Raw genomic sequence first — 12,643 nt, 5'->3', positions numbered from 1 at the left:
GTTGGTGCCCACCTTTAATCCCAGCCCTTGGGAGGCAGAGGCAGGCGGATTTCTGAGTTCAAGGCCAGCCTGGTCTACAGAGTGAGTTCCAGGACAGCCAGGACTACACAGAGAAACCCTGTCTCAAAAACAAAACAAAACAAAACAAAACAAAACAAAACAAAACAAAACAAAACCCAAAAACCCAAACCAACCCCCCCAAACCAAACCAAACCAAAAAAAACAAAAACAAAAACAAAATAACAAATCACTGTGTTCCCTGTAGAAGACTTTAAAGATATAAAAGAAAAGATACTGTTGTGCCCTTTATAGATGAAACAAGTGAGGTTCCGAGAGGTGAAATGATTTGGACAAGGCCACAGAGCTGATCAGAGATAAATCTGGGACTTGAACCCAGGATCCTGTCCCAAATCCATAGCAGTTTTCATTGAACCATGTGACCATTAGCAGTCCTATACATTTGAACAACTAGTGCCCAACAGTCGCAACAACATTGTTCATTAGATAATACAATGGAGAAGCTGACAATTATCTCACCCCAATATATTAAATATCAACTACCATTTATGGGGGTTTTCTTGTGTGAGAGGCACTGTGCTAAGCACTTCTAGTGCATCAACTTATTTAATCTTTGCAATAACACATCAAAGTCTCTGTCAATAATAAGGAGGTTAGGGAACATGAGTTAGTAAATGGTATAGCCAGAACCTCAAGTTAAGTGCTAATTCCAAACTCCATGTGTTTGCATGTGTGTGTGTGTGCACATGATAAGGATTAAACCCAGAGCCTCATGTTCATAGAGCACATGCATTACCACTGGTCCTCATCTTCAGCCTCCATAGTGCATATTCTTGTTTTCTATTTCAGTTAAAGAATTGAAGCAGTTGAGTTAGGAGGGAGGATGCAGGCTACATAGAACTTCCACCTCCTAGGATGTTGAAGTTCCAAAAGTGCTGGTCTCAACAGCTTTTATGGAACAAGGAATTGAGTGAAGCAGGAGCTGAAGGGACACCATCAGGAATGGGGATGTACACTTCTTTGACACACCCAAAGAGGGGAAACCTCAGTCAATAGCAAATATTATACCCTGTGCCAGCATATCTTAGCAGAAACCCCTCTTATTGAGAACAAGAGCTGCTGCTTCCTCTGGAGACATTACCAAGGCAATGTGCTTTACATTGTTGGCTCACATAGATCCAGGCTCTCATCTTCAGTGTTAGACCCTCCTGGACAGCTGCAGAATATATTTTCCCCAAAGGGCCAACTTTCCCCCAAAATATTGGATGAAACCTGGGCTTAATAGTCTGTAGGTTTCTCATTTTTTAAGGGTTGGCCCTCACCAAGTAACCTAGGCTGGCCATGCACTCTAAATCTGCTTCAACCTCTCAATTACTAGGCTCATAGACTGTGTCCCTGAGCATGGCTACTACACTTAACACAAGACAGGGATTTCCTCTGCCCTGAGAAGCCAACCAAATTTCTATCTGTTTAATCACAAAAATGTGAAGAGAAAGACCAGTGACCTAAATCACCATGGACAAATTAATTGTGTGTGCGTGCATGCATGTGTGTGTGTGTGTGTGTGTGTGTGTGTGTATGGGGGTATGTATGGGCTGCTTCCCTCTAAAGTGGGGTTCAAGAGGTCAGCATTGGATATGAGGAAGACAAGAGCTTTGATAGCTCAATGGTGGGGAGTTCCAAATTGGGGATTTGGTGGGCAAAATAGTTTGGGTTACAGGAGCAGAACAGAAACATAATGACCTCCTGACACAAAGACAAGGTTGCAAGGTGGTCCTAGCAAGGTAGTCATAACAACAGGTAGTTATAAAAACCCTTTAAAAGAAATGTAGGGTTACAAGATGGTTTTGAAACAAAGACATGATTGGCATCCCTGGAACAGACAGTACAGAACAATTTGCAGTTTAAGGTTACAGATGGGACACAGCCCAGTTCTTGAGAAACAGAGGTTTGATCATAAACAGGAGTGGACCTAATTTGTCTTTAGTATGAGATGCTTTTAAGCATAAGTTGGAGGCAAGCTGGTTCTTCATATCCCTTTACCAGTGTCTTTTTATCAACTACAAAGAAAGAGAGGGAAGCTTAACACATGGGGAAAAGGATGCAGTCACTAAAAGGATGCCCTAATGGTGCATTATTGACTGAGCTGCTTCAAGCTGGGTCTAGATACCTCTCAAGAGGGAAAAATAGAACTGAAATTGTGTTTTAATTTTCAAAAGATCCTCCATTAATCTAGTTAATTGCAAAAGAGTGTCTGGTTCAGTCCCCTACCAAGCAGTACTGATGGACCTCTTACTTTGCTTTGCCTGAAGCCATAACCAGCTTTCTTCCCCGGGAAAGATGTCTATATTCAATCCCCTCTTACACACAGAAGAAAGGAAACCACGTTTATCCACCTTAACACTCTGCACATGAGTACAGACAGTGTGTGCTGGTCTGAGGACAGACAGAGGAGCTGGGAAAAGAGAATTAGAGAAAGGAGGAGACATTCTCTTTCCTTACCTTTCTTTCAGACTCCTGCTAGAAGGGTGTGTGTGTGTGTTAATTTGCTTTTCTTGTATAACTTATGCTCTCTTATGGTTGACTTCCTCGGTAACTATTCTAGGGAGGTACTAAACAATATAGCTGAAGGAAGAGATTGAGCCTAAGAAGGAACCAGAAGGAACCCATAGATTCCTAGATCCTGTTCTAAGAATACTGATGGGATTATTTATGAAATCCATGTGATTTGATTTGAAGATATGCTAGATTAGTTGTCAGTTCTTGTTCTCTACCTTGGCCCTAAAATACCCACTTGGAGAGTTTGTCAAGTCATTATAAGGTCCTTCTCCTGATATTCTTATCCTCTAGGTCTCTTTTGTTTTGGGTGCTGGGAATTGAACTCAGGGCCTTTCACATGCTAAACACATGCTCTACCACTGAGCTACACCCCCAGCTACTGCCCAGTCTTGATATGTCTCTCAAATGTAACCTTTAATACCCTCTTCTGGATGATTTTAATATTGGGGTGTGTGAGTTCCTAAACCCTATGCTAAGAAATACTGTCCAGAGTATAAATAGGTTTTTAATTAATTTTTTATTAGGCATTTTCTTCATTTACATTTGCAATGCTATCCCCAAAGTCCCCCATACCCACCCACACCCAACTCTCCTACACACCCACCTCACTTCTTCACCGTGGTGTTCCCCTGTACTGAGGCATATAAAGTTTGCAAGACCAATGGACCTCTCTTCCCAATGATGGCCGACTAGGCCATCTACTGATACATATGCAGCTAGAGACACGAGCTGGGGGCGGGGGGTACTGGTTAGTTCATATTGTTGTTCCACCTATAGGGTTGCAGACCTCTTCAGTTCCTTGGGTACTTTCTCTAGCTCCTCCATTGGGGGCCCTGTGATCCATCCAATAGCTGACTGTGAGCATCCATTTCTGTGTTTGCTAGGCCCTGGCATAGCCTCACAAGAGACAGCTATATCTGGGTCCTTTCAGCAAAATCTTGCTACTGTATGCAATGGTGTCAGCATTTGGAGGCTGATTATGGGATGGATCCCCGGGTATGGCAGTCTCTAGATGGTCCATCCTTTCGTCTCAGCTCCAAACTTTCTCTCTGTAACTCCTTCCATGGGTGATTTGCTCCCAATTCTAAGAAGGGGCAAAATGTCCACACTTTGGTCTTCGTTCTTCTTGAGTTTCATGTGTTTTGCAAATTGTATTTTGTATCTTGGGTATTCTAAGTTTCTAGGCTAATATCCACCTATCAGTGAGTACTTATGTGAGTTCTTTTGTGATTGGGTTACCTCACTCAGGATGATGCCCTCCAGGTCCATCCATTTGCCTTAGCTGAGTAGGTCTCCATTGTTTAAATGTACCACATTTTCTGTATCCATTCCTCTCTTGAGGGACATCTGGGTTCTTTCCAGCTTCTGGCCATTATAAATAAGGCTGCTATGAACATAGTGGAGCATGTGTCTTTCTTACCCATTTGAACACCATCTGGATATATGCCCAGGAGAGGTATTGCGGGATCCTCCAGTAGTACTATGTCCAATTTTCTGAGGAACCGAAAGACTGATTTTCAGAGTGGTTGTACAAGCTTGCAATCCTACCAAGAATGGAGGAGTGTTCCTTTTTCTCCACATCCTCTCCAGCATCTGCTGTAACCTGAATTTTTGATCTTAGCCATTCTGACTGGTGTGAGGTGGAATCTCAGGGTTGCTTTGATTTGCATTTCCCTGATGATTAAGGATGCTGAACATTTTTTCAGGTGCTTTTCAGGCATTCGGTATTCCTCAGTTGAGAATTCTTTGTTTAGCTCAGAGCCACATTTTTTAATGGGGTTATTTGATTTTCTGGAGTCCACCTTCTTGAGTTCTTTCTATTTATTGGATATTAGCCCCCTATCTAATTTAGGATAGGTAAAGATCCTTTCCCAATCTGTTGGTGGCCTTTTTGTCTTATTGACGGTGTCTTTTGCCTTACAGAAGCTTTGCGATTTTATGAGGTCCCATTTGTTGATTCTCGATCTTACAGCACAAGCCATTGCTGTTCTATTCAGGAATTTTTCCCCTGTGCTCATATCTTCGAGGCTTTCCCCCACTTTCTCCTCTGTAAGTTTCACTGTCCCTGGTTTTATGTGGAGTTCCTTGACCACTTAGATTTGACCTTAGTACAAGGAGATAGGAGTGGATCAATTCGCATTCTTCTACATGATAACCGCCAGTTGTGCCAGCACTATTTGTTGAAAATGCTGTCTTTTTTCCACTGGATGGTTTTAGCTCCCTTGTCAAAGATCAAGTGACCATAGGTGTGTGGGTTCATTTCTGAGTCTTCAATTCTATTCCATTGGTCTACTTGTCTGTCGCTATACCAGTACCATGCAGTTTTTATCACAATTGCTCTGTAGTACAGCTTTAAAAGGTCAGGCATGGTGATTCCACCAGAGGTTCTTTTATCTTTGAGAAGAGTTTTTTGCTATCCTAGGTTTTTTTGTTATTCCAGATGAATTTGCAGATTGCTCTTTCTAATTCGTTGAAGAATTGATTAGAATTGTGATGGGGGTTGCATTGAGTCTGTAGATTGCTTTTGGCAAGATAGCCATTTTTACTGTATTGATCCTGCCAATCCATGAGCATGGGAGAACTTTCCATCGTCTGAGATCTTTTTAAATTTCTTTCTTCAGAGACTTGAAATTTTTATCATACAGATCTTTCACTTCCTTAGTTAGAGTCACGCCAAGGTATTTTATATTATTTGTGACTATTGTGAAGGGTGTTGTTTCACTAATTTCTTTCTCAGCCTGTTTATCCTTTGTGTAGAGAAAGGCCATTGACTTGTTTGAGTTAATTTTATATCGAGCTACATCACTGAAGCTGTTTATCAGGTTTAGGAGTTCTCTGGTGGAATTTTTAGGGTCACATATATATACTATCATATCATCTGCAAAAAGTGATATTTTGACTTCTTCCTTTCCAATTTGTATCCCCTTGATCTCCTTTTGTTTTCGAATTGCTGTGGCTAGGACTTCAAGTACAATGTTGAATAGGTAGGGAGAAAGTGGGCAGCCTTGTCTAGTCCCTGATTTTAGTGGGATTGCTTCCAGCTTCTCACCATTTTCTTTGATGTTAGCTACTGGTTTGCTGTACATTGCTTTTTATCATGTTTAGGTATGGGCCTTGAATTCCTGATCTTTCCAAGACTTTTATCATGAATGGGTGTTGGATTTTGTCAAATGATTTCTCAGCATCTAACAAGAAGATCATGTGGATTTTGTCTTTGAGTTTGTTTATATAATGGATTACATTGATGGATTTCTGCATATTAAACCATCCCTGCATCCCTGGGATGAAACCTACTTGGTCAGGATGGATGATTGTTTTGATGTGTTCTTGGATTCGGTTAGCAAGAACTTTATTGAGGATTTTTGCATCGATATTCATAAGGGAAATTGGTCTGAAGTTCTCTATCTTTGTTGGATCTTTCTGTGGTTTAGGTATCAGAGTAATTGTGGCTTCATAGAATGAATTGGGTAGAGTACCTTCTGCTTCTATTTTGTGGAATAGTTTGTGAAGAACTGGAATTAGATCTTCTTTGAAGGTCTGATAGAACTCTGCACTAAACCCATCTGGTCCTGGGCTTTTTTTGGTTGAGAGACTATTAATGAGTGTTTCTATTTCTTTAGGGGATATAGGATTGTTTAGATCATTAACCTGATCCTGATTTAACTTTGGTACCTGGTATCTGTCTAGAAATTTTTCCATTTCACTCAGGTTTTCCAGTTTTGTTAAGTATAGCCTTTTGTAGAAGGATCTGATGGTGTTTTGGTTTTCTTCAGGATCTGTTGTTATGTCTCCCTCTTCATTTCTGATTTTGTTAATTAGGATGCTGTTCCTGTGCCCTCTAGTGAGTCTGGCTAAGGGTTTATCTATCTTGTTGATTTTCTCAAAGAACCAGTTCCTTGTTTGGTTGATTCTTTGAATAGTTCTTTTTGTTTCTACTTGGTTGATTTCACCCCTGAGTTTGATTATTTCCTGCTGTCTACTCCTTTTCGGTGAATTTGCTTCCTTTTGTTCCAGAGCTTTTAGGTGTGTTGTCAAGCTGCTAGTGTGTGCTCTCGCTAGTTTCTTTTTGGAGGCACTTAGAGCTATGAGTATTCCTCCTAGAAATGCTTTCATTGTGTCCTATAAGTTTGGGTATGTTGTGACTTCATTTTCATTAAACTCTAAAAAGTCTTTAATTTCTTTCTTTATTCCTTCTTTGACCAAGGTATCATTGAGAAGAGTGTTTTTCAGTTCCCATGTGAATGTTGGCTTTCTATTAGTTATGTTGTTATTGAAGATCAGCCTTATTCCATGGTAATCTGATAGGATGCATGGGACAATTTCAATATGTTTGTATCTGTTGAGGCCTGTTTTGTGACCAATTATATGGTCAGTTTTGGAGAAGGTATCATGAGGTGCTGAGAAGAATGTATATCTTTTTGTTTTAGGATAAAATGTTCTGTAGATATCTGTTAAATCCATTTGTTTCATAACTTCTGTTAGTTTCACTGTGTCCCTGTTTAGTTTCTGTTTCCACGATCTGTCCATTGATGAAAGTGGTGCATTGAAGTCTCCCACTATTATTGTGTGAGGTGCAATGTGTGCTTTGAGCTTTACTAAAGTTTCTTTAATGAATGTGGCTGCCCTTGCATTTGGAGCATAAATATTCAGAATTTAGAGTTCCTCTTGGAAGATTTTACCTTTGATGAGTATGAAGTTTCCCTCCTATTCATTTTTTGATAACTTTGAGTTGGAAGTTGATTTTAGTAGATATTAGAATGGCTACCCCAGCTTGTTCCTTCAGACCATTTGCTTGGAAAATTGTTTTCCAGCCTTTCATTCTGAGGTAGTGTCTGTCTTTTTCCCTGAGATGGGTTTACTGTAAGCAGCAAAATTTTGGGTCCTACTTGTGTAGCCACTCTGTTAGTCTATGTCTTTTTATTGGTGAATTGAGTCCATTGATATTAAGAGATATTAAGGAAAAGTAATTGTTGCTTCCTATTATTTTTGTTGTTAGAGTTGGCATTCTGTTCTTGTGGCTGACTTCTTTTAGGTTTGTTGGAACTTTACTTTCTTGCTTTTTCCAGGGCGTGGTTTCCGTCCTTGTATTGGTTTTTGTTGTTGTTTTTGTTGTTGTTGTTATCCTTTGAAGGGCTGGATTTGTGGAAAGATATTGTGTGAATTTGCTTTTGTCATGGAATACTTTGGTTTCTCCATGTATGGTAATTGAAAGTTTTGCCGGGTATAGTAGCCTGGGTTGGCATTTTTGTTCTCTTAGGGACTGTATAACAACTGTCCAGGGTCTTCTGGCTTTCATAGTCTCTGGTGAAAAGTCTGGTGTAATTATGATAGGCCTGCCTTTATATGTTTCTTGACCTTTTTCCCTTACTGCTTTTAATATTCTATCTTCATTTAGTGCATTTGTTGTTCTGATTATTATGTGTCGGGAGGAATTTCTTTTCTGGTCCAGTCTATTTGGAATTCTGTAGGCTTTTTGTATGGTCATGGGCATCTCTTTCTTTAGGTTTGGGAAGTTTTCTTCTATAATTTTGTTGAAGATATTTGCTGGTCCTTTGAGTTGAAAATCTTCATTCTCATCTATTCCTATTATCCGTAGGTTTGGTCTTCTCATTGTGTCCTGGATTTCCTGGATGTTTTGACTTAAGATCTTTTTGCATTTTGCATTTTCTTTGATTGCTGTTCCTATGTTCTCTATGGAATCTTCTGTACCTGAGATTCTCTCTTCCATCTCTTGTATTCTGTTGCTGATGCTCGCATCTATGGTTCCAGATTTCTTTCCTAGGCTTTCTATCGCCAGCGTTGCCTCACTTTGGGTTTTCTTTATTGTGTCTACTTTCCTTTTTCGGTCTAGTATGGTTTTGTTCATTTCCATCACCTGTCTGGATGTGTTTTCCTGTTTTTCTCTAAGGACTTCTACTTGTTTGGTTGTGATTTTCTGTTTTTCTTTAAGGACTTGTACCTCTTTAGCAGTGTTCTCCTGTATTTCTTTAAATGAGTTTTTAAAGTCCTTCTTGATGTCCTCTACTATCATCATGAGATATGCTTTTAAATCTGGGTCTAGCTTTTCGGGTGTGTTGGGGTACCCAGGACTGGGTGAGGTGGGAGTGCTCCGATCTCGTGATGGTGAGTGGTCTTGGTTTCTGTTAGTAACATACTTACGTTTGCCTTTTGCCATCTGGTAATCTCTGGAGTTGTTATAATTGTCTCTGGTTAGATCTTGTTCCTCTCGTGATTCTGTTAGCCTCTATCAGCAGACATGGGAGACTAGCTCTCTCCTCTGTGTTTCAGTGGTCAGAGCACTCTCTGCAGGCAAGCTCTCCTCTTGCAGGGAATGTGCACAGATATCTGGTGTTTGGACCTGCCTCCTGGCAGAAGATGAAGGCCTGAAACTGGGCCTATCCCAGAAGCTGTTAGCTTCTGTAGTCCACACTCTCACCTGTGCAGACTAGTCTTGGAGGGATCTGGAAACCAAGTTGGCTCCTCCAGTTGCTCCGGCAAAGCCCTCCTGGGCGGGCAGACACCCTGTCCCCTTTCAGGGAAGGTGCCCGGATGTTTGGAGCCCTAATCGGAGTCTGCCTCCGAATCTGTCCTCTAGGGGCCTTGGGGGTGTCCCCCGACTCCACGCCCAAGGGGACCAGGTGCTGGCGCTGACCAGAAGGGACTTGTGACCCTGGTCAGGCCAGGTTTTCTGCTTCCCTAATGCTGTCTCAGGTCCAGTGTGATTGGAATGGAACAGAAGTTGTGTTCCACTCACCGGTGGTCTTAAGATCGTGTGGAGAGTCCACTAGGGACCTTGGGGGTGTCCGCCAACTCCATGCCTAGGTGACCCGGAGCTGGCGCCGACCAGACCAGAAGGGCTTTTTTTTTTTCTGCACTGGTGGATTTAAGGAAATATGTAAATCCAAATATACTCCATTTCCACACAAAATACTGTAAGTCTACAAAAAGAGCTGTGGTGGCTAGTTTGAATCATATGTATGAGTGCAAGGCCCCATAATTATGTGATTTTTCTTTGTCTTTTAAGTTCAGGTTGAAGGATAGATGTAGGTCAGTAATCAGATCAATGCAAGTTGAACTAACAAAAGAAGACTAGTGGCTGGGCTTAAGTTTAATACCTCCTTGGCTTGGACTGTGATTGGGAATGAAAGAACTCCCTCTTGTACATACCCAATCTGGAAATCAATAGGGTTTTGCTTAGCCTGATCTTTCTGTTATACTCTAGAACGAGTGTCACAGGAGCAAACAATGCTATTACATAGTTTTCATACTGCAAGGTTTGGGAGGTCAACTGAATGAAAATTGGTTGTGGGGCTGTGGGTGTAGGGGAAGAGGCAGGAGGGAGAGAGCCTGTGTCTGGCCAGAGTTCCTGTGCTCTGGGCAGGTGGACACAGGAGGACTGCTGGATGCTTTCCACACTGCCCAGGGTGGGCATCTGGCTGTGTGAAGCCACTGACCCTACACGGTGGGGGGTGGGAGGGTGGACAAGGGGCAGCTCCTGGTACTAGGTTCTCAGTCTCTGGCATCCCACGCTGGATATGGCAGAGGAGCTAAGAACAGAATAGGAGCCCCAGGGATACACTCTCGCCCTGGAGATATGGGAAGAGGGCAGAGGGAGAGAAGTTCCCACACAGGCAAGAGTCTTTTCGTCCTGTCCATGGCTGGAGCACAGGAAGGCCTTCTAATGGGAGGTTAGAAGAGGCTCATTAGAAGAAAGCCTATCCCATTGTCCAAGCATGGCGGGCCTTAATGAACAGAGACATTCTACGGTTTTAGAGCTTTATTATAGAAAGGCAGGGGGAAAGAGAGAAGGTAAAAGAGAGAGAGAGAGACCGGCCATGGCCATGTAAAGAGAGGGAGGGAAAGAGAGAGCGAAGAAAGGCTAGAGAGTAAGAAAGCTTAAAGAGAGGTAAAAGCTTGGAGAGTGAGAGAGAGAGAGAGAGAGAGAGAGAGAGAGAGAGAGAGAGAGGGAGAGGGAGAGAGAGAGAGAGAGAGAGAGAGAGAGAGAGAGAGAGAGAGAGTAAGAGGGAGATCGAGGTGGGGCTAAGCAGCCCCTCTTAAAGTGGGATTGTTATCATGCTGTTGCTAGGTAACTGGGAGAAGTCTAGCTTGAAGGTCAGAAGCTTGGAATATTGTCTACATGACTGTAAGCCACACACTTCTCCTGTGGGGGTTGTGGGGGCTGTGGGGGCAATAACTTTGACAGGAGCCAGGGGTCCAAGAGACATGAGGGAATGCCTTCCATCCTATGTAGGTGGAAATTACCACCCATCAGGTTCCATGGGGTTCAAGACCTCAGCTCAATTGGAGACCAGGCTGTCTGTACATAGCCCATTGTCCCACAATTGGTCTGTATGGTTTACCATTTAGGCAGCCCACATTGGCTTTCCTTCAAAGCAACTTGCATGGTATCCTTTTAGGATTTCTACATCTAGATTTTCTTCCTTTCGTTGGAAATAGTGAAGTCTTAGACAGAAGGACTAAAATTACACAGGGAACAGACACAGAATAAATTATATTGGGAAGGGTGTTTATAAGTTAATGGATGACCATTGCATAAAGAAGTTAAGAAAAGCCAGGCAGTGGTGGTGCACACACCTTTTAGTCCCAGCATTTGGGAGACCGAGGCAGGCCAATCTCTGAGTTTGTGGCCATCCTGGTCTACAGAGTAAGTTCCAGGACTGCTAAGGCTTTGCATAGAAACTCTGACTCAGAAAGAACTAAACAAAGAAAAGAAGAAAGTTAGGAAAATCCCGGGGCCACTGTTAGTGCTGTGTGGTTGACTCCACAAAATAGATTCTGTATATTCCTTTCACCTTGATTAGAGATGAAACCAGAAAGGTGATCTAGGTTTATCATTAGTACTGCTCAGCCCCCAGACACTGAAATCGAGGCCCATGTTTAGAGGCAAGATAAGCAGCTGAGGTTATCCCTGCATCTGCATACAGTGTTCATAGGGAATGTGGGGGCATGTGAACTCTACCTTTGGCCAACGGATCCCTGGCACTGTGCAACACTACTTATAAGGGTAAAGATAAAGGGAACATGGCACCATATGCTTCTGATATCCAGGAGTGAGATGACACATCACCTGCAACTCCATGTGACTTTAGGAGTGAGCAAGCTCTGGTATGTCTCTTAGAGGTGTAGAAAATGTTATGTCCACAATCACCCTTGGGACTACTTTAACGTTCCTACCATGGAAGGGAACTAGGTGTCCCAATTCAAAATAGTTTGGGGAGATGGAGCCCGCTATAATGAGGACAAGGTTACAGCCTCTGTCTATATTTCATTGGAGGTCTGAAAAGTCAGTTCCTAGAGTCTTCCCATCAGCCTTGCACTATGAACAGTAAATAATGTTAGTGTGCTCTCTATAAAAATACAGCTTGCAGAAAGGCCTTCTTCCAAGGGGGTTTTCTCCCTCCCTAACTCTCCAGCCCAGCAGTCCCAGAGCCCCATGAGTTTTACCCATCCAGGAATGCACCTCTCTTTCTAGCCAGATGTCTTCCTGTCACTGAGAAGGGACATGGGGCAAGAGAAACACAAGCATTCCACCTTGTAAATGCCACTATGTGCTTGTGTTCTAATTGTGAGGGCAGCAGAGTACCCCTGTTGCTTTCTGAGAGAGGGAGCACTCCAATTTCTTCCTATTTCTCATTTTCATTTACAAAGGAACCAAAGTGTGTCATTTAAACTGAAAGGGGAAAGAAAGTGGGCAGTCATCCACGAAAGGCTTCTTTAGGCATTCCTTAGCAAGGAAGAAGCATTTCCTGCTTCGAGAGCAGGGGCAGCACCTGTATGGATTTGACTCACTTATTTTCTCCCACTCTCCAGAGCTCTGAACTGTCCTTGGATCCAGAGACTTCTGAAAGCAGCACTCAGCAATTCTCGGGTTTCAGCACCCCAGCCACCTCACAGGGCTGCTTGGATTCTTCAGCTGCTAAATCCAAGATAGCTTTAAACCCCCGGAAGCAGAAGAAAAGGAAGTCAACCTCCACACCTGTAAGTCTTTCGAGAGATCCTGCACTGTGGGAGAAAAGGTTTAGCCTATGCCCATTGCTGCTTGGAA

The 12,643-nt window shown here is 42.6% G+C and overlaps 1 protein-coding gene across 1 annotated transcript in view; it reads left to right on the top strand.

The window, feature by feature from the left end:
- The window catches only part of Kiaa1210 (KIAA1210 ortholog), a 72,129-nt gene that overhangs the window by 38,568 nt on the left and 20,918 nt on the right, over nt 1-12,643 (top strand). The window contains exon 6 of the mRNA XM_021153776.2: nt 12,409-12,576. Within this exon, the coding sequence (XP_021009435.1) occupies nt 12,409-12,576 (168 nt within the window). The remainder of the gene's footprint in view (nt 1-12,408; nt 12,577-12,643) is intronic.

This window comes from Mus caroli, unplaced genomic scaffold (genome assembly GCF_978045245.1).
Source record: "Mus caroli unplaced genomic scaffold, Mus_caroli_1 scaffold_5, whole genome shotgun sequence".
NCBI classification, from domain to species: Eukaryota; Metazoa; Chordata; class Mammalia; order Rodentia; family Muridae; genus Mus; species Mus caroli.
This window is presented reverse-complemented; position numbering and strand designations above follow the sequence as displayed.